The sequence below is a fragment of the Triturus cristatus genome, chromosome 3_2 (assembly GCF_964204655.1).
Source record: "Triturus cristatus chromosome 3_2, aTriCri1.1, whole genome shotgun sequence".
In the NCBI taxonomy this organism is placed as follows: Eukaryota; Metazoa; Chordata; class Amphibia; order Caudata; family Salamandridae; genus Triturus; species Triturus cristatus.
The window spans coordinates 1,113,048,266-1,113,074,786 of NC_140584.1; the positions used below are offsets into that span (position 1 = coordinate 1,113,048,266).

General features: G+C 46.2%; 1 protein-coding gene across 1 annotated transcript in view; it reads right to left on the reverse strand.

Annotated features, from left to right (window-relative positions):
* Nucleotides 1-26,521, reverse strand: part of WSCD1 (WSC domain sialate O sulfotransferase 1) — a 244,185-nt gene that overhangs the window by 78,834 nt on the left and 138,830 nt on the right. Inside the window, exon 4 of the mRNA XM_085649909.1 lies at nucleotides 24,687-24,871. Within this exon, the coding sequence (XP_085506035.1) occupies nucleotides 24,687-24,871 (185 nt within the window). The remainder of the gene's footprint in view (nucleotides 1-24,686; nucleotides 24,872-26,521) is intronic.

Here is a 26,521-nt window from a genome sequence, read left to right on the forward strand (position 1 = left end):
AAGGCATTCCATATCCATATAGTCTAGCAACTGGGTCAAAGGTAAAACTAACAGACTCATTCACATTTTTGAACACCTTCCTTCACATTAAGGACACAGAATACTCATGGGCAATGGTAAATACAACCAGGATATGGCAGAATATTACTCTCACGGAGTGCATTCCTGAATGTGTCAATTATATGGAATGTAATTGGTGATTTTCCCCAGGCACAGACTATGTTCCAAAAGGAGAAACTTAGCATCACAAGCCTCTGTTGACAGTACACCCGATGATGACACAGGGCCTCGCATAGCAAACCGCGTTGAAAGCTCCATCGAAATCACCGCTGCACTACACATTGTCAACCAGGCCCTCACATCGCCAGCTACAGCTGCTCAGAACCTCCACTGCAAGATGCATAGTCAATGAGGATTTAAGATACTTTGTTCAGAGGGCCTTACTTGGTCCCTGAATCCGACCTGCACCCAATCACAGTCAGCCTGAACGTGTGACTTTGTCCCAGTCTTGCGCGACCAGATAACCACAGTTTGTGCTTCTTTTAGACACTATTTTCACTTGAACCTTTAAAATTGCATATCTCTGGATTTGCTGATTGGATTTTTGGCATTTTGGTCTCAAATAATTCATTATTACTTTTTCTAAATTGAGTATTTCACTTTATTACTGTTTGAAGTGCTGCATAAACATTTTACACATTGTCTCTGAGTTAAGTCTGACTGCTTTGTGCCAAACTACCCGAGGGTTAAGAACAGGTTAGTTTGGGGTTTGCTTGGGTTTCACCTTGAGAAGAACTGTGGATTCTGCTTGAGAAGGTGTTCACCCCTCTCAACTAGTAACCCAATTTCCTACAGTATGCTCACATACTCTGGCTTTTACCAAGTTTTAAAGTCCAGATTAATTGATTAGAAAAAAGTGAAAAGTTGTAGATGTCATAGATCCCACATTTGGAAAATAATACATGAGAAGACAAGACTAACTGGCACATGCATCAACAAAGACTTTTGCGATTCCTTAATTGCGATTTTTAAGGAATCGCAATTAAGGAATTGCAAAAGCCTATGCATGTAGGAATCGCTATAAAAATAGCGATTCCTACAAATTCCTTAATTGCGACTCGCAAAATGCGAGTCGCAATTAAGGAATGCCGTCCCAATCATTCCTATGGGCCTCCAGGCCCATAGGAATGATTTGGAGATTGCATGAGCAAATTGCGAGTACCAGTAGGTACTCGCAAATTGCTCATGCAATTTCAAGGGTGCAAGGGTGTCAAAATGACACCCTATTGCACCCCTGAAATTGATCTGTGCACATATGTTGCACACACACATGCTCTAAGGGCATGTGTGTGCGCAACATGAAACTTTGAAAAATGCACAAAAGTGCATTTTTCAAAGTTTTTGCAAATTACCATGAAGTTCAACTTCATGGTAATTTGCTCCCCCTATTAGCGAAATCGCTAATATTTTAACTTTAATGCATTGTATTTAAGGAATCTCAATTTGGGATTCCTTAAATGCAATCGCAATTTAAGGAATCACTATTTAGAGATTCCTTAAATTGCGATTTTTGCAATTGGGATGATGCATCCCAAATGCAAAAATACCGGTCGCAAAGGGGCAGATTCTGCTAATCTGCCGGTTTGCGACCAGTTTTCTCGTTGATGCATGTGGCCCCAAGTAGCTTATCTTCAGTGATAGCAGAGTGTTCAATTGATCAACGCATATTCTTGTCGAAGACTTCTGTCTGACTTAACAGTGTTTTCAGCCTTCTGCATGAGATCTGCAGGATGGTGTAGCATCCTCCCCACCAATGACTACACCACACACAGAGTTTAGTATTACATGTGCTTCGTGAAACTGTGCACACAACATTCTAAAACAAGCTTTCATTGCGTTCCACTCTGACACCTACTTCACAGATCTACGGAGTCCTTTTGGAGCATAAGGGGTCCTTCATAAAACTTGCAGGGTATTACATCTCCCCCTCTCATAAAGAAACAAAAATTCAATTTTTTACAAATCAGTATTTTTGGACATAGCTCTTTTGGCAGGTTGAACCCAAAACATTTTACCTCCTATTTTTTCTGACGTGTTTGTTAGCTTTAGGACTCTGGGCACTTTACCACTGCTAATCAGTGCTCAAGTGCATACGGTCTTTTGTTAAATGTGATTCTGATTGGTTATCCATGATTGGCATATTTGATATGCTGGTAAGTCCTTAGTAAAGTGCATTGTGTGCGCCCAGGGCCTGTAAATCAAATGCTATTCATGGGCCTGCAGCACTGATTGAGCCATCCACACAAGTAGCCTTTCAAATATGTCTCAGACTTGCCAGACCTGCCAGTGTCTAAGCATGCAGTTTGAACTGCCATGTCCACCTGGTAAGTGCACCCACGTGCCTGACCCTAACCTTCCATATTCTTACATGTAAGGCACCCTAAGGTAGGCCCAAGGTACCCCCCATGGGCAGGTTGCAGTGTATGTTAAAGGTAGGACATGTAGTGGAGTGTTTTACATGTCCCAATAGTGAAATACTGTGTATTTCGTTTTTCATTATTGCAAGAACTAGCTCTCCCACAGGCTCATTGGAGCTGCCATTTAACATTTTTACAAGTGTAAATTTCGGGTGAGAACAGCTAGAGATTTGGAGTTTGGGCTCTCTGAATTTAATAACAGACCTTTCAGTAAAGGTGAATTTTAAATTGTGAGTTTGAAAATGCCACTTTTGGAAATTAGGCATTTTCTTTTTTAACCATCCAGTGTATGTTCATGGGGCCCCTGGCCAAACGCCCAGCGTACCCATGCTTTAAGACCACTCTGGTTGCACCATCACGGTCACTGAGTGGATCCCACAGATCCTTTACTGAGGAGCCTATAGCAATCCATGAGTTCTCTTTGTGTACTCTTTAGAGCCACTACTGTGCACGCTGGTTTTCTATGGGTCTCACTTTTGCCACTCGAATATGGACTCCACAGGGGGGAAAGTTATTTCCAGGATCTGGGCACTAGGCTATACCCTCCTTTATTTGTGACTTGACACTTTTTTTAATCTTGTTTGTCTCGATTCTTTGTGAGCCTGCACACCCAGCTGTGACATTTAGCCTCTGGCTGCACTTAAGTAGTACATGCCTGCTGACTGGTACTCTGTCACTTATGTGTACCTACCAGATCAGAAGCCGAGGCACAATGGCATAACTAAACATAAGAGCATCTCTCTGATCATTAATGAACAGCTTCAAAATGCCTCTCACACAGTCAACTGCAAATGAGCTCTCTTCCAACAAAACACTGCGACACAGCGTAGCATGCTGCTCGTTCACTAATGCGCTTCAGTGCCTCATCGAGGTATAAAGCACTATATAAAGGCAAACACAATACAATGCAAAGATGTTTACACTCCAGTCATTTGCAAGGATGTCTTTTTAACATTACTTGAAGCCAAAGAATGTGGTTTCCTGCTCCCCTACATTATATTTCTTATTCTGTTTTTTGGAGCTTTGGGACGGATGTATGAGCATTCTACTTTGCAGACCACAAATTGCAATTTTTTGCGACATGCAATTTGCGACTCACAAATGTGAATGTACTAATGTGTTTCAGACACATTTAGCAATTCACTATGGGGTCGCCAATGACCTGCCACATCAACATTCATGAGGCAGGTCACAATTTGGGACCCATTGGGAATGGGCCACAATCACAGGGAAGGTGGCCTGCTGGGGACAGCAGAGCACCATGTCTGTGTTTGCTTTTTAAATAAAGCAACGTTTGTTTTTTTAAAATGCATCCTTGAAGGAAAGTGAGATTCTCAAGGGCAGACATTGGTCCGTGGGAACACTGCCAGCTCTTAAAAGATAATTTTGCTGCCAAACACAAAGGGGAAGGTATCCCCAGGGAACCCCTTCCCTTTTGCGACTGGCTTACCACCAATTTGAAATTGGTGGTAACTCCAATAGTTTTGCAACTGCTTTTGCGGTTGTAAAAACAATCGTACATGCCCCTGTGACTCGCTATTAGGAAGGGACGCCCTTACCACTCCCCTTCCTAACAGCAACTCGCAAACCCTATTTTGCGAGTCGGTAATAGGTTACCAACTCGTAAAATAGGGTTTGTACATGCTACAACCCTTTTTAGTGGTCGCAAACGGCACGATTTTCCATTTGCGACCGCTAAAAAACGATCGTACATCTGGCACAGATTTTCTTATTTCAGGAAATGGCATTATTTTTTACCCCATCTCTTTGAGGTCATCGAAATGTCCCACGTGAATTAATGCATTGTTTCACATACCTATCTTTTACATAGGTTACTTTTCTGCATGATGTTACATCTAGCTAGGGGTGGGCGGAATTTGCGGAATTAACCTTCGCAAATTATCGCGAGAATGTTTAAAATTATTGCAAACAAGCAGAAATATCGCAAAGATGCGGAAGTTTTTTTCCGGCATGTTCGCGAGATTTTCTGCATGGTTGCGGGTCGCCAACTTACCCATGTGGTTGCTTGCGGGCGCGGCCATCTTGTTTTGAGTTGTTCTCGCGGTGCATGATCGCGAGAAGAAAGACGTGATCGCGCGACGCATGACGTCACTGCGGGCGCGAACTGTCGCGAGACAGCGCAAATGGCTAAAAACAATACAACATCTCATGGAGAACGCGACCGGATCAAGAAAACTTGTCGGCGAACGCAGGGATTCAGGTAAGGCGATCGCGCGCGCGCGAGAATGTATCATTTTACAGCGCGAGCAAGAAACAAATTATCGCCAAGCTGCGGAAACCGGAATTTTTGACATTTTCGCGCTCTCCGCGGAACGCAAAAATGTCAAATTATCGCAATTTCCGCGAACGGAACGAAATTTTTGCCCAGGCCTACATCTAGCATATGTTACTCCGATTGTCTTACCGAAGAAACAGTGAGAGTGGGAGTTTCACTCGCGCTTAGTAAGTATTATGATGTGTTATCAAATATTAGCTTTGGTTAAAAGGATTGCACAGGGATTCCCAATTCTCTCTATGTTACTGAGTCAACGCCATTTCGATATATTTATGAAAAACTCCTCATAAAAACCTTTCGATACCAAGAAGCTGAAACATTACTGTTAGAACCGGCGGTCTCTAGTTGGCAGAGGTATACACTTCTGACAAATAGGGACCAACCAACTCTAGTCAGGGAAAGGGGATTACACACTCAGATAACCCCTGCTACCCCCTTGGTAGCTTGGCAGAGCAGACAGGCTTATCTCAGAGGCAGTGTGTTAAGCATTTATGACCACATACAGTAATAAAGTGAATACACTACAGATGGACACGACACCGAAGTTATTATAAAAATAGGATCTTTATATAAGGTTTAGCACAAGACCAAATAACGACAAAAATATACCACAGTCGTAATAAATACTCTTTGGAAGGAAAAATAATAGTTCAAGTAAGGTTTCTTCTTGGCAAATAGTTCTTTAGCAAAGTATTCTTCTGAGCACAGTTCTTTGGCAACAATGTAACCCCCACAGGAGTCACACGACGTCGAGTCTACAGGATTCCCAAGGTTCGGCGTCGACCGCGAGGAGCGCTACGTCGAGCCTGGAGTCGCAACAGACCCCACAAGTACAGTACCTTGAGAAACGAAGGAAACGATGATCCACGGCGTCGAGATGTCGGCGTCGAGGTCGGCGTCGATCGTGCCTCGGAGTCGGGTCAATCCGCAGCGGCGTCGAGGGATGTCGGGCCGGAGCAGCGCTCACGGCGTCGAGACGGGCGTCGAGTCGATGCGATCAGCAGCGGCGTCGGGACGGGGTCGCTTGGAGGCAGAGCCGATACTCACTCCTCACTGGCGTCGATACCGGCGTCGAGACGGGGTCACTTGGAGCCGGGGCCGATACCCACTGCTCACTGGCGTTGCTGCTGGCGTCGAGACTGCAGATTTTCCCTTGTGTACTGGAAACAACACTTTCCAGCAATTCAGCAATTCAGTAGATGGTGAAGTCCTTTGGCCCTGTGACTTCAACAGGAGACTGGCACTCTTCCAGTCCTTGGAGATTTTCTAGCAAGTGTTCAGAGAGTACACACCAAGTTCCTCTCTCCTTGTTCCTTGGCAAAAATAAAGAAGCAGCTTTCAGGTTCCTCCACAGCAAAACAGCACTCTGGCAGAAAGGGGAGGCAAGTCCTTAGATCAGCAGGCTTCTTGTCCTTGGTACAGGTTTCCTTGTCAGAAGTGATCTGAGTTCTTGGTTCAGGGGTCCTTCTCTTATACCCCTTTTTCCCTTTGTTCCCTTTGTCCAAGCAGGGCGATTCCCACCATCTCAGGTTTGTTGTGGGTGTTGCCAGGCAGAGGCACCTGGCCTATTCACTGAGCAGGGCAGAGTCCTCAGCCGCCCAGCAGGAGGCGGAGCCAGTATTGTCACTGGCAGGAGCAGGGCTATCAGTCGCCCAGCAGGAGGCGGAGCCTGTATTGTGTCAGGCAGGGCAGGCTACTCTTCCCTCACTCTATGTGTAAACGCCCCATTCACCCCACACTGACTCACTCAGACCTCTGGGGCCACCCAGCCCCTGACACACACACCAAACCAGCAGAGACCGGTAGATAGTTGGACAAGAAAATAGCCACTTTCTAAAAGTGCTATTTTCAAACATAGAATTTAAAAACCATCCATCCTAAAGGGTGTGTTATTAAATTCTGAGTTCAGGGATACTAAACTTGACTTGCTACCATGCTCCCTGAGTCAGATAGATTATAATGGAGTTAATAATCAGTCTGCCCAGTCTGGCCTATTGGAGGCAGGTAGCCCTTCAATAGTGAAAAACGAAAATGGCTGTGATTCACTATTAGGTCATGCCACACACATCAGGGCATGACCTACCTTTTACCAACAATGCACCCTGCCCTAGGGCCTACCATAGAGGTGTCCGAAATGTGGCAAAGTGAAGGTTTAGAGACTGGTAAGTAGGTTTCCTTACCAAGTCGACATGGCAGTCAGGGACTGCACGCAGGCGCTGCGGTGGCAGGCCTGAGTCACATTTTACACGCTGCTTCTGTGGGTGGCACAACCAGTGCTGCAAGCCCACCAGCAGCAGTTAACTTACACGCCCTTGGCACACTCAGTGCACTAGACTAGGGACTGAACAGTAAGTCAACCAAGCCAATCATGGTAACACCAATCAATGTAACAATTTAACATAGGGAGCACTTGCACTGTGGCACTGATCAGCAGTGGCACAGTGCCCAAAGCAATAATCCAGCAAAAACATCGTAAACAGAGGAGGCAAACAGAAAAAAATGGAGGAGAGACTCATGCCAATGATGCCAGGTCTAACACGTGTCCCCTCCAGCTGAAATGTGGGGAGAACTACCCTTCACCCAGGGAGTCCTCATCACTAAGGCGGAAAAATCTGGACAGACCATCAGCATTGGCGTGATCTGTACCAGGGCGGTGTTCCACCGTAAAGTCCATCCCCTGTAGGGAAATGGACCACCTCAACAGCTTTGGGTTCTCACCCCTCATCTGCATTAACCATCTGAGGGGCCTGTGGTCTGTCTGAACCCGGAAGTGAGACCCAAACAAGTAGGGTTTTAGCTTCTTCAGCGCCCAGACCACAGCAAATGCCTCACGCTCTATCGCACTCCACCTTTGTTCCCTGGGAAGTAACCTCCGGCTGATGAAGGCTACAGGTAAGTCTCGGCCCTCCTCATTCATCTGTGCTAGAACAGCCCCCACACCATGCTCTGAAGCGTCCGTCTGGACAATGAATTCTTTTGAAAAGTCGGGTGCCTGGAGGACCGGTGCTGTGCACATTGCAGTTTTCAGGGTGTCAAAGGCTTTCTGACAGGCGTCAGTCCAGATCACAAGTCTCGGCTGCTTCCGGGAAGTCAGCGAGGTCAAGGGGTGCACAATGTTGCCATACCCCTTGACAAACCTCCTGTAGTAACCCGTGAGACCCAAGAAGGCTCTCACCTGAGTCTGGGTTTTGGGCGGTTCCCAAGCCAGGATGGTATCGATCTTGGGTTGCAGGGGGGCCACCTTGCCGCTCCCTACTTGGTGCCCCAAGTACACCACTGAACCCTGCCCAATCTGGCACTTACTAGCCTTGATTGTGAGGCCTGCTCTGCGCAGGGCCAACAACACTTCCTGGAGGTGGCGCAAGTGTTCCTCCCAGCTGGCGCTGAACACTGCTATATCGTCCAGGTAGGCGGCGCTGAAATCTTCCAGCCCGGCCAATACCTGGTTAACCAACCTCTGGAATGTGGCAGGGGCATTCTTCATCCCAAAGGGCATCACACGGAACTGGTAGTGCCCATCTGGTGTGGAGAATGCAGACCTCTCTTTTGCCCCATCAGTCAAGGCGATCTGCCAGTACCCAGACGTTAGATCAAACGTACTAAGGTACCGGGCAGCCCCCAACCGATCGATGAGCTCATCAGCTCTGGGGATGGGGTGCGCGTCAGTCTTGGTGACCGAATTGAGTCCTCGGTAATCCACACAGAACCGAAGTTCTGGTGAAGCACCAGGCGCTGCAGCCTTTGGGACCAAGACCACTGGGCTGGCCCAAGGACTGCTAGAGGACTCAACCACCCCTAAGGCAAACATCTTGGAGACCTCCTCCTTGATATATGCTCTGACCTTTTCAGTCACCCTGTAGGCCTTGTGCCTCACAGGAGTGCTGTCCCCAGTGTCCACATCATGGACACACCACTGAGTGACACCAGGGATTAAGGAGAACAGATCAGGGAATTGTACCAACAGGTGGCGACAATCTTGCTGCTGCTCAGGGGTCAGTGTGTCAGAGAGGACAACACCATCCACTGACCCATCTTTTTCTTTTGCACACAGGAGGTCAGGAAGAGGCTCACTCTCCTCCTCCACCCCAGCATCTGTGGCAAGGAGCATGCCCACTTCGGACCTTTCTAAGTGGGGCTTTAACCGGTTGACATGCAGGACCCTTAAGGGGTTCCTGGGAGATTTCAAGTCCACCAAGTAGGTGACATCGCTCTTCTTCTCCACAACCTCAAATGGTCCAGTCCACCTGTCCTTGAGCGCACAAGGTTCCACAGGGGCCATGACCCAAACTTTCTGACCAGGTTGAAGCTCAACCAGAGTGGCATTCTGATCGTACCACCGCTTCATCTCTTCCTGGCTGGCCTCCAGATTTGCCTGAGCAAGATCTCTGAAGCGCCGAGTCTGGTTCCTAAAGGCCAGCATGTAACTATATACATCCTGGGGAGGTTTCCTGGGAGATTGCTCCCAGCCTTCTTTGACCAGACTCAAAGGTCCTCTTACCGGGTGACCATACAAAAGCTCAAAGGGGCTGAACCCTAGAGACTTCTGTGGCACCTCACGGTAAGCAAACAGCAGGCAGGGCAAGAGGACGTCCCATTTACGCCTCATTGGTTCTTCAAGACCCATGATCATGCCTTTTAGGGTCCGGTTGAATCTCTCAACCAGCCCATTACCTTGAGGGTGGTAAGGAGTGGTAAACTTGTAGGTTACCCCACACTCCTTCCACAGAGACTTCATATAATTCGAAATGAAGTTGGTGCCCCGGTCTGACACCACCTCTCTGGGGAACCCCATGCGGGAGAAAACACCCATCAGTGCCCGTCCCACCACGGGGGCCGTCACTGTTCGGAGAGGGATGGCTTCCGGGTACCGGGTGGCATGGTCCACCAAGACCAGGATAAACCTGTTGCCCATGGCTGTCTTGGGGTCCAGTGGCCCCACAATGTCAATTCCCACTCGCTCAAAGGGGGTACTGACGACGGGAAAAGGTTGGAGGGGAGCCTTCTGCTTCCGCCCACTTTTCCCACTTGCCTGGCAAGTTTGACAGGTCCTACAATGGATATCTGAATCCCTTCTCATCTGGGGCCAATAAAAATGGGTGACAAGCCTGTCATAGGTCTTGTCCTGCCCCAGATGTCCAGCTAACGGAACGTCATGAGCCAACCCCAGTAGGAAGGCTCTGAAGCGCTGGGGTACCACCAGCACACGGGCTGACCCAGGCTCAGCAGCCTTAGGCTCGCTATACAGGAGGTCGTTCTCCCAGTAGACCCAATGTGATCCTGACTGATCACCTGTCGTTTGGGCTGAGGCCTGCTGCCTCATACCCACAAGAGAAGGGCACACTTTCTGTTCAGCACAAAATTCCTCCCTGGAGGGACCACCATCCTGCTGCCAATGGGTCAGCTCGGGCAGGTCTCCCAGTTCGGCCACTTGTTCTCCTGTCGGTTCCAGGGCATCCCCCTCAGGGTCTGCTCCCTCCCGGACCGCGGGAAGGATGGGGGACGGTTTCCCGCGCCCCCTGCCTCTTCTCTTCACGGTTGGGACCTGGGCCATACTTTCAGGCTCCAGGGCCCCATCAACACCCTTACTGACTGACATGGACCGGGTGGTCGCACACACCCACTCAGGCAGACCCAACATTTCCAGATGCGCTTTTCTCTCCACCTTAGCCCAAGGGGAGTCCTCCAAATCATTGCCCAAGAGACAATCAACAGGCATGGCGGGCCTCACAGCAACCTGAAGAGTACCTGAGACCCCCCCCCACTCAAAGGGAACTTGAGCTACCTCACACTGACTCTGTGAGTTGTCAGCAGCTACAACGGGGTAGAATGCATGAGGGACCACCTGCTCTCTGGACACCAAGTGACACTTGACAGCTGTCACACTCGCTCCGGTGTCTCTGAGAGCTTCCACCCTATGGCCATTAATGGTCACCCACTGCCTATATTTCTTAGTGTTACTAGGCAGAGGGGTTGGAGGGACCATTTCCACGTCTCCTAAAGAGACCAGGGACATTTCTGCGGGACCCCACCCACCGGGGGCACCCATCTCCTCCCCTCCCAGGGCTACACTCGCCACCTGACGAGGGGGTGCACGCGGCGGTGCATTCGAATCCTTCATGGGACACTGGGGATCATAATAACGGTGTCCCACCTGCTTACAGGCATAGCAGGTCATGGGGCCCCTGTGAACAGGTTTACCTGTCGGGGCCTCTGGCTTCTTTACAGGGGGAGGCTGGGAACCCTTCCCTTGGTTCCCTTGGGGACTACTTTGGGGCCCTTTCTGAAACTCCCTCTGTTTACCCCTGTCCCCCCCACTCTTCTGCTGGGGACCCTGCCCACCTTTGGCTGAGTCTCCCACTGGACCCTTGTGGACCCTGGTACTGACCCAGCGGTCCGCCTCCTCAGCAAGTTTTCTAGGGTTAGATAGCTTGCTATCAACAAGGTGCTGGCGTAGCTCTGGAAAACAGTTATTAGACAAGTGCTCCCAAGCAAACAAATCATAAAGAGCATCATAACTATCAACCTTGCTACCCTTTATCCAACCATCCATGGTTCTGCAGAAAAAAGACACATATTCAACCCACGTAGTACCAGGCAACTTCTTACATTCTCTAAAGGTTTGTCTGTACTTTTCTGGAGTTAGGCCATATCTCAGCATTAAAGCATCTTTCATATGAGTATAAGACATCCTATCCTCAGCAGGAAGGCTCAACAAGGTATCTCTCCCTTCATTTGTAAAGCGGCTCCACAACCCCGTTCCCCAATCTTTCTCAGGGACCCGGTGGGCCAACAATGCTAACTCATACGCTTTAAACCATTGGCTAATATCTTCATTCTTACTGTAATCTTTGATCACATCCTTAGGAAAATAAAACCTACTTTCTGCAGGCACGGATGGAGTGCTGCCACCAGAGGGATTCAACTCTAACCTCTTAGTTTTAAGCTCCATCTCCCTCACCATCTTCTCACGTTCAAACGCTAATTTCTCTCTCTCAAAATCTAATCTTTTGCTCTCCATTTCAGCTTCTCTCTTGCTTCTTGCATTCTCTAATTCCAACTGCCCTCCTAATTTAAGTTTTGCCATTTCTAACTTGTACCCCCTCTCCTTCTCCCTGTCTTCTAATTCTTCGGGGGAAAGGCTCCTAGAGGACGCACTACTGCCTGGAGATGACACTGGCCCACCTGTGGGCTCTTCCTCTTCCTCTTCTTCTTCCTCTTCCGGTACCACCACCGGATCAGAGGGATTTCTGGCCTCTAACCAGGCCTTCAGCGCTTTGAGGAAGCCCTCTTTCTTTGAGACACCTGTGGTAGGAACTTTAAACTGCTTGCAAAATCCTTTTAGATCTTTTAGCGTGTAGGAATCTATCTTCTCCTTATCGAATTCCCCCACAACATTCTCCACAGGTGTAGCAGCTCCGGCATTCTCCATGGTCAAACTGGCAGGGTTTAAGAAAACAAGCTCCAGGAAAGCGGAGAACAAAAATAGGCAATCCTACCAAACAGACTGTGGCTGCGTTATGGTCTGCTTTCACTATGTAGCGTACACTAATCACTGCACATGAGTCATAAATGCAAAGTTCAAATCCTCACCGCTGACCACCAATGTTAGAACCGGCGGTCTCTAGTTGGCAGAGGTATACACTTCTGACAAATAGGGACCAACCAACTCTAGTCAGGGAAAGGGGATTACACACTCAGATAACCCCTGCTACCCCCTTGGTAGCTTGGCAGAGCAGACAGGCTTATCTCAGAGGCAGTGTGTTAAGCATTTATGACCACATACAGTAATAAAGTGAATACACTACAGATGGACACGACACCGAAGTTATTATAAAAATAGGATCTTTATATAAGGTTTAGCACAAGACCAAATAACGACAAAAATATACCACAGTCGTAATAAATACTCTTTGGAAGGAAAAATAATAGTTCAAGTAAGGTTTCTTCTTGGCAAATAGTTCTTTAGCAAAGTATTCTTCTGAGCACAGTTCTTTGGCAACAATGTAACCCCCACAGGAGTCACACGACGTCGAGTCTACAGGATTCCCAAGGTTCGGCGTCGACCGCGAGGAGCGCTACGTCGAGCCTGGAGTCGCAACAGACCCCACAAGTACAGTACCTTGAGAAACGAAGGAAACGATGATCCACGGCGTCGAGATGTCGGCGTCGAGGTCGGCGTCGATCGTGTCTCGGAGTCGGGTCAATCCGCAGCGGCGTCGAGGGATGTCGGGCCGGAGCAGCGCTCACGGCGTCGAGACGGGCGTCGAGTCGATGCGATCAGCAGCGGCGTCGGGACGGGGTCGCTTGGAGGCAGAGCCGATACTCACTCCTCACTGGCGTCGATACCGGCGTCGAGACGGGGTCACTTGGAGCCGGGGCCGATACCCACTGCTCACTGGCGTTGCTGCTGGCGTCGAGACTGCAGATTTTCCCTTGTGTACTGGAAACAACACTTTCCAGCAATTCAGCAATTCAGTAGATGGTGAAGTCCTTTGGCCCTGTGACTTCAACAGGAGACTGGCACTCTTCCAGTCCTTGGAGATTTTCTAGCAAGTGTTCAGAGAGTACACACCAAGTTCCTCTCTCCTTGTTCCTTGGCAAAAATAAAGAAGCAGCTTTCAGGTTCCTCCACAGCAAAACAGCACTCTGGCAGAAAGGGGAGGCAAGTCCTTAGATCAGCAGGCTTCTTGTCCTTGGTACAGGTTTCCTTGTCAGAAGTGATCTGAGTTCTTGGTTCAGGGGTCCTTCTCTTATACCCCTTTTTCCCTTTGTTCCCTTTGTCCAAGCAGGGCGATTCCCACCATCTCAGGTTTGTTGTGGGTGTTGCCAGGCAGAGGCACCTGGCCTATTCACTGAGCAGGGCAGAGTCCTCAGCCGCCCAGCAGGAGGCGGAGCCAGTATTGTCACTGGCAGGAGCAGGGCTATCAGTCGCCCAGCAGGAGGCGGAGCCTGTATTGTGTCAGGCAGGGCAGGCTACTCTTCCCTCACTCTATGTGTAAACGCCCCATTCACCCCACACTGACTCACTCAGACCTCTGGGGCCACCCAGCCCCTGACACACACACCAAACCAGCAGAGACCGGTAGATAGTTGGACAAGAAAATAGCCACTTTCTAAAAGTGCTATTTTCAAACATAGAATTTAAAAACCATCCATCCTAAAGGGTGTGTTATTAAATTCTGAGTTCAGGGATACTAAACTTGACTTGCTACCATGCTCCCTGAGTCAGATAGATTATAATGGAGTTAATAATCAGTCTGCCCAGTCTGGCCTATTGGAGGCAGGTAGCCCTTCAATAGTGAAAAACGAAAATGGCTGTGATTCACTATTAGGTCATGCCACACACATCAGGGCATGACCTACCTTTTACCAACAATGCACCCTGCCCTAGGGCCTACCATAGAGGTGTCCGAAATGTGGCAAAGTGAAGGTTTAGAGACTGGTAAGTAGGTTTCCTTACCAAGTCGACATGGCAGTCAGGGACTGCACGCAGGCGCTGCGGTGGCAGGCCTGAGTCACATTTTACACGCTGCTTCTGTGGGTGGCACAACCAGTGCTGCAAGCCCACCAGCAGCAGTTAACTTACACGCCCTTGGCACACTCAGTGCACTAGACTAGGGACTGAACAGTAAGTCAACCAAGCCAATCATGGTAACACCAATCAATGTAACAATTTAACATAGGGAGCACTTGCACTGTGGCACTGATCAGCAGTGGCACAGTGCCCAAAGCAATAATCCAGCAAAAACATCGTAAACAGAGGAGGCAAACAGAAAAAAATGGAGGAGAGACTCATGCCAATGATGCCAGGTCTAACAATTACTCATCAGTAAATTAAGACTAATACCATAGGAAAGATGACACTAGTAAGTGGTGGTACTATTTATTTATCTATCTATCTGAAGAGTTTTATATATGAGATCTGTATCAATTTACAGGGAAGATTTTAAGATTCAAGTAGACAACTTTAATTTCCTTAGATGAGGACAGATCTCATCGCATCTGCTGCTTCTGCTTGTTTACATCGCTTCTTCTCTTGTTTTTAATTTAGTACCTCTTTTGAACCACATGCTCCCATGTCACCAAAAGAGTTCTTGAATATTTTTATAATTGTATTGGTATTTTATATAGTGTGTACGAGGCCATTGATCATCTCAGGAGAGGGAGGAGGAGTGATTGCTGCCGAACCAAGTGCGCATGGCGGTTTGGACTTAGCATGTTCTCCACCGGCTGTACTATACAGCCTGGGTGGAGAACATGCACAGCCTCGCAGTCCCCGTCTGAGTGCCAAACGACAGCGCTCAGACCAATCACAAAGCTGCGGTCATGGTGACTGGCTTAAGGGAGCCTGGGTGCTGCTGGTAGTCAGGTGAACAGCAAGGACGGAGAAGAGGCAATGGCTGGTTACCAGCAACAACAAGGTAAGTCTTCTTTTTTTTCGTACCCCTCCCTTCCCGTCCCGTCGCCCTGCCACTATACCCTACCAGCCGCCAATGGACGGAAGCAGTAAACTTCCCAACCTCAGTTTAATACTCAGACATCTTCTTTGAACTGAATTGAAGCACTCACCAGCACTCATTTTTGGGGAGTAGCTTCACAGACTTTAATCCAGAGCAAGAGAGAGCAAGACACAAAAGGGCAGGAAGAAATAGAGAAAAATGGAAACACAAGATGAAGGGAATAAGCAGGAGCCTCCAAGTGTGACAGGCAGGTAGGGAGTGTCTGGTGGTGGATTCAAGAGGCGTGACGCGAAATCTAGAGCAAGCAGCTTTGGTATTCAGCACACCAACCTCCAATAGCGTCACTCACGGGCTCATGAACACTTTGGGACCCATCACTTTTACAGATTAAGCACCGAAGGCAAGCATAAACATGGCAAGATGATTCTTCATTTACTGTATGCCTGCTCAAGCAATGTCTAATGTGTTGGTAAACTTCTTTGGGAAAGGGCAAGCTCTTTCAGAAACCTATGTGCTCTTTTTGGTAGGTGGGGAAATATGTGAAGAAGTGCAGGCTCACACAGTGCTGTACATTTTCGGACCCTTTGAGGGAGGGCAGGCAGATGCGAGCAGTACTGCCTTTGAAAAAAAGATTTACTCACAGGTATCGTGTAGAGGTGGACGAGCCACTGAGAGCTCAAGCCAGGCTCGAGCTTGAAGCCTGGCTCTGGCTCAGCTCAAGGTCATGTTGGAACATCGAGCCCATAACAAGCCCAGCTTTCGTGTGGCTTCTGGCTGCCTTCCTCCCTGTAACCTGGATGTGGCATTACGGCAGAGTTATAGACTTTGGAACTGGAGAGCCAGGTGTGAATCCCATCGCTATAAACAGTGAATGGTGCTAGTGTAAAGCGCTTCAATACCCGCGGGTCGAGTTTGCACTAAATAAAAAATGTAGTAAAAGGCACAATAATGTAAAAATAAACCCTTAACATACGAAAAGACAAAGAAATACCATTTACTGGCCGATTTCTACAAAGTTGAACCAGAAAACCTGGATGAATTGCAGCTTCCCTGCTTTAACTGTGTGATTTTAGGCAAATAATTTATTTCACCAAAACTCTTTTTTCTTCATTATTGCATATGAAAACACTTTCAAGTATGTGAGCTGAAAATGCCAGTTCTACAAAAACCTACTGAGTTTGATTTAATTGTCTGTAATGTTGTTCAATAATAATCTGAGCCATGTACAGGGTTGACATGACAATTGTCTTGCCTTTTAGTTCATTTTCAGGGCTCGGCTCCTGCACGGGCTCTAAGATCTGAGCCATACCCTTGGCCTGACTCCGCTTCAGCTCTCTCTCTTAATTTGTTGGCTCACCAACCTGTTGTATTGTGGTCACGCCCCTCGTCCACCCAATTACCCTGACTATGCTGTGCCCATGTTTACATCAGCTGTGTAAACAGACTTGCATGGCTGGGAGGAGAGAAGTGTGCAGCACAAAGGCGCTGCCAGGTAAGCAGGTATTAGGGTGTTAGACAAATGGCGCAACATTAGCCCCCGCGGCGCTGTGCAAGGGTGGTGGGCCCCTGGCCTGGGGGCTCGTGACTGGGTCTGGGGGCTACTTCCATGCACTTTGCAGCGAGGCCCCCTCAAGTTTCGTTACACCACTGTGTTAGACGTACTGCAATGAGGAAAGCTTGACCTCATGATGTTGAAAAACAGCAGAATGTACAGCACTGTAATACTTTGCCCTCACCTGGGTAGTAAAAGTGCCCCATCTTTGATAACGGCAGCAGGAACAAGTTGGATTAATTGATGTTTCATCCTCTATTAGCCAGACTAATGACTCAATTAAGATTTTTTGAGACGGCGAAGGGGAATTGATCTTTTCCGCTAGTTTCTAAATTGATCGGCAAGAGTGACACTCACTCCATCCAGGCAGCGAAGGAAACGGCGCTCAGTATTTTACGCGCACTTCAAAGTCAGTTTTCTCACGTTTACAGCCTGCAGAAGGGGTGTTTCCCTCTAGCGACGTCTGCAGCGTTTGTTACACATGAAATGCTTATGAAATTACAGCGTCTCTGGAATGGTTGCCACGGATACAGGCGCTCTAGCAAGCTGCAACTCTGATCCCAAAAGCTGCTAACATGCATACAGCAATTTACAGTACTGCTGTTCAGCACTGCCTTTTTGGGTCTCAGAAAATACACATGTACGACCATTTTAACACATTCCTTACAACACCCTAGACATGTTTGGGTTAATAAATGGCACAAGACATGTGTGTGCATCACCTCAGAGAAGCCTAACTAGGGCAACCAATGCATTAGGGGTCTCCGCTGCACCATACTCAAATATTTCCATGATTCAATCAGCACGTGTGCAAAATATTCTATTTTTCATGGAGTTGATAGAGCGCCATGTTCTTCTGAATTGTAGGGGTGCATTATAATCACCGGTAGTCCGCACCCATATATATAGTGGGAACTTATTAACGTGTGGTTTAGAAATGTAGTACTAAAAGCAGCATATAGTAGTGCGAATAGAAATGTAATCAAGTCATTTACGAAGTTCAATGTAATGTCTAATCGAAAATGTATGTTAGATAATGCATAACAAATTAGTCCACGTATAATGTGATGCATTAGGTTTAAACATGCACTATATTAAAGTCTGCACGTGTAGTTTTGCTTATATGAAGTGTAATGAAATCAATGCTTACAGTATGACTCTAGAAATATGTGTTTAAAATGTGTAAAGGCCTGATCGCATATACGTTTTAGAGGAAGGCCTATTTGTTCTTATGGTAGCTGAATATTGTAGGCCGAAATTAGTTTCCCTTGAAAAGGCTCTGGGATTTGTGAGAGTCAGCAGATCTCAGAGAGTAGAAAGTTTCTCCTTCCCATGTTTCTGTTGCAGGTGCAAGGGCACCTAGCTCGTTAGGAAGACTAACCCTTTGTTTTAGGAGTTAGGATGGTAAGAGAAGCCAACATGGGAGTATACTGGAATGCAGGGATGATACTTTCAGCAGAGAAGGTGCCTGGGACCCAAGGTCAAGTTAACCTCTTTGGATGAAGTACGAGTTTCGGTGGAAAAGTACAGGAGGAAGACCTGGCTGAAGAGGTGTGACGGAGAACGCGTGCTACGATTTTGGGATTTTGAATTAGGGACAGTGCCCTGTGGGTTGAGCAGTTGAGGATTAGATGGGAAGCTAGAAGGAGCATCTTAGAACGAGCTCTGTATCTTGGGCTACTGATTGAGCAAAGTGAGTGCACTTCTGATGAAGTCGACACTTCTGACACCTTTTTACTCTCTTGCCTGGGGGGAAAATGCTAAGTAGGGATGTCACCTTGGAGATAGAGTAGGGATAGACTAATCAATTTTTCTTTTAGGTGAATGACTTCTAATATAGAGATTGGAGCAGTTATTGGTTGCCTAATGCTTTTGGAGCTAACTATTCTTCTTATTCTGAGTCGGTTGAGACTCCTGCGTAGAATATTCTTTGTACTAGTGCCTATTTATTTCCTTAACCTCGTGATGAGGTGCATGTATGTGCAATTATTTTTGGCTTTGTAATAAACTCCTAAAATTTGAAATTCAGAGTCAGTAATCTTTTGGAGTTCCAAAATTGTCTTGTTTGATCATGTGATAAAATTGGATTTTCTCCCTTTTACACTATTCAGCAGATAGAAAGATCCTGGCGACCTGAGAGGATTCTGGTGATGGTACGATAGATAAGAATCCAGCTTTATCAGAGCGAGGGTAGGACGCCACTAAGTTGCCAGTCTACCTACAAATCGGAGCAACTTTCGTGCTCTGTTGTCATCCCCGTCTGTCCGGAACTAGGTCGTGAGGGGTCTATCCTCATCTGAGTACCAGTTCCTTAGTAATCACCCCCTACCGTTCCTAGCAACTAGTGCACTTACCTTTACACGTTCTAATTTTTTGGTCCTGACGAAGTGCCATTGACCCTTTTGGGGCAGCTGGGGCACGAAACATGTTGACCACACCCTCACATAATTAGCCCTTACGGACCATCACTCCTAAATAGGGCTTCTACACCTCTTTTTACCAAGGCTAGAGCTACCTCATTAATAAAATTACTTAAATAAGTAGGACGGCCCTATACCTTTTTTAAAACATCTCACTCCTCGTGCACTACCCTGCCCTCACACCCACACGCACCCATACGGCTTCTTCAAAAGATCCCCGACAAAGAGCCCCGGTTTCGGGAGCCCGTCAGGCATTGCAGCGCCGGCCTGACGAGGGGCAAATGCCCAAATGATGAAGCATGACATCCCTTGGGGTGTGTGAGGGCATTACGAAGAAAAGACCTGTGCTTCCCCACTTCCTCTCCCTTCCCAACTAGCTACCCATAGGAACTGCTCTTCTTGTTCTTAATAAATCATTTATTTGTAAGTCATGCAACCCGTTTCTTACATGTTATGTGTAAAATGGTATTTTGATGATGCAAGTCTAGTTAGAAAGAAGTAGAGCTCTGGGCACCTAGAACTAGTCACGATAGTGGGCAAAGGGGTGAAGGGAGGGGCAGTTGTTGCTCCACTGTGACCTTGGAAGCTGTGCTCATCATTGCTAGTGGATAAGGTGGTTCTTGAAGTGCTGAGCTTTCAGTCTTCTCCTTGAGTGCAGGAGTGATTGTCACATCAGGATACATGTCTTATTTTTTTGTATGACCCTATTGACTTCAGGCATGGTAATAGCGTGGCGATAGCATGGTGATAGCCTGGCTTCGCGTTTTGTGGTGGTCTCTCAAGATGAAATGTTTTATTTTCCTGATATGATGTATTGTTGGCTGTTACAGTCCCGTATGTGATGAGGCAGGACCTGAAGATAATACCAGCTATAAGAATAGTTACTGCAGCTCTTTCTCTATGAGAGTTATGTCTTTGTTGAGCCCATATATGCAAGTACTTTGGTGAACGCTGAAGAGGGACACGGCTTAAGCCATGGTTCTAAGGATTGTTTCTGGGAAGCAGGGCAGGCTCAGATTTTTCAGAACACTAATAGCTGGTAAAATTCTGCCTGGGTCTTTTGAAGATGTAAGGAATGTAATGATTGCATACATTGGGAAGTAAGATGGTGGCTACCAGTGACTCAGGCATCATACGTCGTAAGACACCTAGGCTTCTGCACCTCCTCAGTTAACTCCATTCAAACATCAGATAACACTGATTAATGGCTATTGCTTTCAGGTAACACTATATGCTTTATTCATATTGTTGCCTTCAAACAACTACAAAAGCATTGCCAAAAATCATACTAAAAAAAAATTCATTGTAATAATCCTAGACCTCTTTGACAATATTAAACTAACTTCATGTGCAGCCACTTAGATGCCACAAAGTCTGCTGTCCCCCAAACAACTAGTGTTGCTTTGACACTGCATTCATTTACAGGAAGCTGGCATACACCAGCTGTTTCCGCCATCTGTTCAACTTAGGGCATTCCAACAGAATGGCACAGAAGGCTCAACACAAAAGGGTCATCACTCATTCACTATTATTGAATGTCAACAACCTTCAGAAGTGAGTCCCCTTTTCTCTTTCACTGGAGACCTGAACTTGATCATAATTAGACAGACACGATGATGAATCACATAGCAACTCATGACTCACCTGGAGCAGAACCAGCTACTCAACACCTCCCAAGCTGGCTTCCACAGCAATCACAGCACCGAAACCGCTCTGATCGCAGCCACCGATGGCATCCAAACCCTCCTCAACCAAGGAGAAACAGCAACTTTGATCCTACTCAACCTCTCGGCAGCCTTTGACATCCTTTCCCACATGCTGATCGAACGACTCCACCACGTCGGCATCCAAGGGGACGCACTCAGATGGATCACCTCCTTCCTCACCGGAAGAACCTAAAGAATCCACCTCCTACTTTTCACCTTTGAACCCAAGAAGACCGCCTGCGGTGTCCCCCAAGGCTCATCCGTCAGCCACACGCTCAACACATATACGACCCCACTGGCCAACATCATCAGATCCCACGGTCTCAAGATAATTTCCTGCGCAGGTGACACCCAACTCATTCTCTCACTCACGGTCGATCCCACCACCAGAACTAACTTCCACAGATGATTGACAAATGTTGCCAATTGAATGAAGAACAACTGCCTGTAGCTAAACACAGAGAAGATGGATAGTACTGGTCTTTAGCAACACATGGAATGACAACTGGTGGCCATTAGACCTAGGCCCCGCACACAATCCCTCTGACCACGCCAGAAACCTTGGACTCAGCACTGACAAGATCACCATGAATTCACAGATCCACGCTGTCTCCTCCACCTGCTTCCTCTCTCTGCGCATGCTACGTAAGATCTTCAAGTGGCTAGCCCTACACACAAGACGCACCGTGACACAGACACTCATCACCAGTCGACTGGACTACAGCAATGTCCTCTAGGTAGGAATCACCGCAAACCTCCTACAGAGCTTTATACATTCTTATTGATTGATTGATAAAGCACACCCATATGTTGCATAGAGTACAAGGTGAAGAACAAGCATGGGATCAGAAGTGAAGTAGAAGAAAGTGTTATAGGTGCTATAAGCACCAGTGTTATATTACTGCTACAAATGACCACAAAAAGGTGCCAGCTTGCGAAACGTCGAAAGAGAAAAGACACATACAATAAAACACAATTTTGCCCTCAGTTTCTGATTTCATTGCATCTTTGCTGGGTGCTGCCACCAGGCCGAAGACTGTCAATTATTATGAAGGTAGGAGGACAATGGATGTGCGAAATGACTGAAATTACATTTGGTTTCATAGAGAACATCAAAAAAAATCAAAGAATTTTCTTGAAAACCATTGAACCTGGTAACGCAAGACAGGAGTGAGCAAGAATGCCAGGAAACTACCTTAAGTGGCACACCTAGGAATAGCTGATGGCTCAGGGCTCTCATCACACACCTGCTCCTGGTTAATGCTTCTGTGTTTATTCAATCCATTTGTGAAAGAGATTGGAATAAGTATGCAGCCTTAGAGTGGGGACCAGAGAAGGTGGGAGTAAGGCTTGAATACTTCAGTTATGAAAAAGATAATGATCGTACAGTGCATCAGATAGCTTTATAATTAGTTTCTCGTATACCTCCTTGACCAATTCATCTTGACCAGTCCACCTAGGCACCTTGATGGTTCAATGCCATAAAGAAGGGTCTTACCTAACAATCGTTCATTTTCTGTTTAATGCAGAGTATGAGAGCATATTTCTCCAATGCATGTATCCATTTTTCAAAGTGAGAACAGGACATTCTTTTATAAAGCTGTAGTTGTGCGCGACATATGTTTCCCACAGTTTACATCAAGAAAAAATGGACATTTCACAAGCATCAGTCTTATTTGGGTAAACAGGACTGTGCAGCTGGCTTTCTCTGATATCGCTTGCTCTGCCAAGGGTCCTTTGGCAAGTGAGACATCATGATGGGTTATAGTTCCTAAAATGTTGTCCGCAATCAAATGCAGTTCAAGGGAAAGAGATGCACTCCTTGTACTCTATATTGTAATCCTTTCTTTGTCGTTGTGCTTGTGATGGCGTGCCAAACCTGCTTTGCGCTTCGTCTCTTAGCGCTGTGACTTAATACCTTCACTGTTAGAATCAACTGTCAGATTCCATCAGGCTGCACTGCCTTATTACACCTTGGGTTTAAATCCAATGGATTCATTTCTTATATTTATTTTTTTCACCTTTATCTTTGTTTAAACATACAATTTTCACCATTTACTCTCATTTTATCTTCAATTCATTTCATTTAAACGGTGGTATCACACATTTGTAGATATCTTAGTAATAACAATTACGGTCCAGTGTAAAAAGCGGGTGAACCTTGTGGGAAACATTGTGAAGAAACCAGGGCATATGAATGATATGAGAATGCCATTAGGGCCTGAACACGGCTAAATGCACCGCGCAAATCGAGTGGATATTATGTTGCTGATTTATGACTGAAATACCTTGCCTTTTTAATTCTAATGAAGTGCTTTATGAAAGAGGATGAAATTAGCTAAATTATTCTATTTTTGTACATTATAGTTTCTCCTGAAGAAGGGAACTAACTTCCCGAAATGCATTGGGTGGTTTTAATAAATGTCACGACTTGTGGAACCCACTCCTGACTTCTGAGATTTTGTGCGATACCACCGTTTAAATAAAATGAATTGAAGATAAAATGAGAGTAAATGGTGAAAATTGTACGTTTAATCAAAGATAAAGGTGAAAAAAATAAATATAAGAAATTGATCCATTGGATTTAAACCCAAGGTGTAATAAGGCAGTGCAGCCTGATGGAATCTGACAGTTGATTCTAACAGTGAAGGTCTCCCAATCAAAAACATGGAGCACTATGAAATGAGGAAAAAACTACACAGAGTGTCAACATCATTTTGATGGAGTTGGCTTTGGACAGTCCAGCATCAGACATTGAGAGCAGACCTTCTCGATGTCAGAGTCAAGTATTGAGAAGTGACATGAAGTTCCTAATGAAGTCAAAAGGAGGAAGAATTCATAATTCACTCTTCATCCCCAGAATGCACACGTGGTGTTGTTTCTGTTTCTGTTTCTAGGCAGGTTGGGGCAAATGATTACAAGAAAGAGTGGAAGTAACACGGCATGAACACATTACAGGACCACACGCACAGCATCAGCTATTTTGAGAAAACATGGCCCATGCTTAGTTTACACATTTAAACAAATCTGGATTGATTCACTTTTTGTGGCTCAATATGGATAATTTTATAGATTCATAAAACTTTCCACTCACCACATTTTGCCACACCAGAACAGCATAAAAATCCCAAACCATATTTACATTTTAAAATTATTACTGCAGCCTCCTTGTTCCTAAAATTCGATAAAGTTCTACTTTATCAGACATTTTTTAATACAAAAATCGTTTAGCAAACAGAAAAAACGAAAATGAAAAAAATGTTAGACCAGAAAATATCCTAACTGATTTATCCTAAAAGACCATCTAATGAATCATGCCACAATAGATCTCAAAAGTCCCCAACGGCGTCATCAAACAAAACCACATTCTGGAATGCTTTTAGCTGGTCATTGTTAGCAATGCACACCTGGGCAAGGCAGAGTGCTTTTTTGTACCCCGGAGGGCCTCTTCAGCTATTTATAGGAGCAACGACTCGCCAACACCAGGAGGCAGCTAATGCCCGCTTACTTATCGGTAATCTTCATTACCCCAAGTCCTGGTCTTCCTTGATGCAATCTGGTTTTTCATTTCTGTTGGAAAGGAGAAGTAACTCAAGTGTAAGGACTGCATCCAGAAAGACGGACGAGATAGTAATGTTTGATAAAAAACCTGCCGGCATTAGCAGGTCTCCTGAGAAGGGTGCGTCTCCTCACTGATGCGGTCACACTCCCACATTGACCCACGATTACAGATTTCCATTGTATACCCATTCCAACGCTGACCCTCCTGACTTACGCTGCTTGGCGATGTCCCGCAGCTCTTCGATCCTGAAGACAGCGAGTCTGTTGACCCCGCCACAGAGCGAGCTCTTCTCCCCTTTGCACTCGTTGTTGCACTCCACCTCCTTGGCTCTGTTCTGGGGCAGCGTGTTCCCGCAGTAACATTCAGAACCAAACTCCAGACCAGCGTACATGTAAGACCTGTACAGGGGAAAGTTCACAGTTTTCAATCACTTCAACCTGGTTTTCTTGTGTTTTCTGCAAAGATCACTGCAAGGCATCACAGTTTATTGACCTTAGTTATATATTGTATTCCATGCGTGTGAATTGAAAAAGACCCTCCCCATATCAAATAAAATAACTTGGATTGCATTTTCTAGAAGCTTAAACAACGTTCCATATATCTGTCAGCATTTGCTACATTGTGCACTTGCTTGTTGACAAACTGTTCCGATGGCACTCTTTGCGGCACTACCACAGAATGTGACAGAAACTGACCATGGCATGGTCTCGGCTGGGAGAACCTTCATATTTCTCAGTTTCATTGCAAACTGCACATATCTACCATGTATTTGATTGAGAAGAATAACGTTTGTAACCACTACATGTATCTTATTTATTTTCTCTCAATATTTGATGTTCGACAAAGGCTTATGTGAGCGAGGCAGGCTTGTCTGAAAACTACAGGAGCCGTCTCCTCATGCCGTTTCCACACATATCTCACATGTGTCTCTTGTGTCTATAAGGGTGGCATGGGAACCAGGCTTTATACCACAGGTCGAACCACCCTGTGCCTTAACAGTGGGGTACGAACCACGGATGCATCTCTACAGTGCATTCCTTTATCACGCAAGTCGTTAGAATGACTTCCATTACAGAGAGCAGTGTTGGATTGGTGCTGGACTTCAATTCCAACACTTTCCCTACTGTTGCACAGACCAGAGTTGGAATAGTAAATAAATCTATTCCAACTGCAGCGCTTTCCTTAAGGCAAGTCGTTGTAATGACTTGCGTTGTAACGGAAGGCATTGTTGAAAACGCATTCGTTGTTTGGACCACTTTTTTAAGGCAGGTGTGATTAATGACACCGGGTTGCAGGTACTGACATGCAACCCAGTGGCATCTATGAGAGTACAATAAAATCTAAATTTTGGCAATGAATGCCCATGTTCTTATATGTTAATGTTTGATGTCAATAACCTTAACAGACAACCCAGAAATGTTCTGCATGACCTGGTGAGTTATGGAACAGGAGGCACAAATGTTACCCGACGCAAGTGAGCTGTTTCTTAGAGCCACAATATGGAACTATGAGGCAGGAATTGTTGAAAGCATTTTGAAAATGTATTAGTCTATATCTTGAACTATTTCAAGCTATCCCAGTTATTTTATACAGAAGAATTTAATAAAGAATAGGTTGAGAAAGACAATCATGAAGGTAAGAGGAGAAACAGCCATTACAATGCAGCTGTTTCCCTGTATACCATTACAAAGCAAGCGTTACCATGCATGCATTGTAATAACGCGTAGTCATTACTACGAATTTTTTTACTACAAATGTGCTTTTACCCTCCATGCCTTTACAGCGAATTTTGTTGTAAAGGAATGTGTGGTAAAAGCACAAACCTTGTAAAAATATTTAGGTGATCCACGCCGTTGTGAGGACACAGAGGCTCTTCCGTTTCCTCACAATGACGTGCACCGCCCCTCAGACGAGCAGAGGGAAAAAGGAACCACGAGGAGAGAGAGGAACCACAAGGAGAGAGAGGAACCATGAAGAGAGAGAGGAACCATGAGGAGAGAGAGGAACCATGAGGAGAGAGAGGAACCACGAGGAGGGAGAGGAACCAT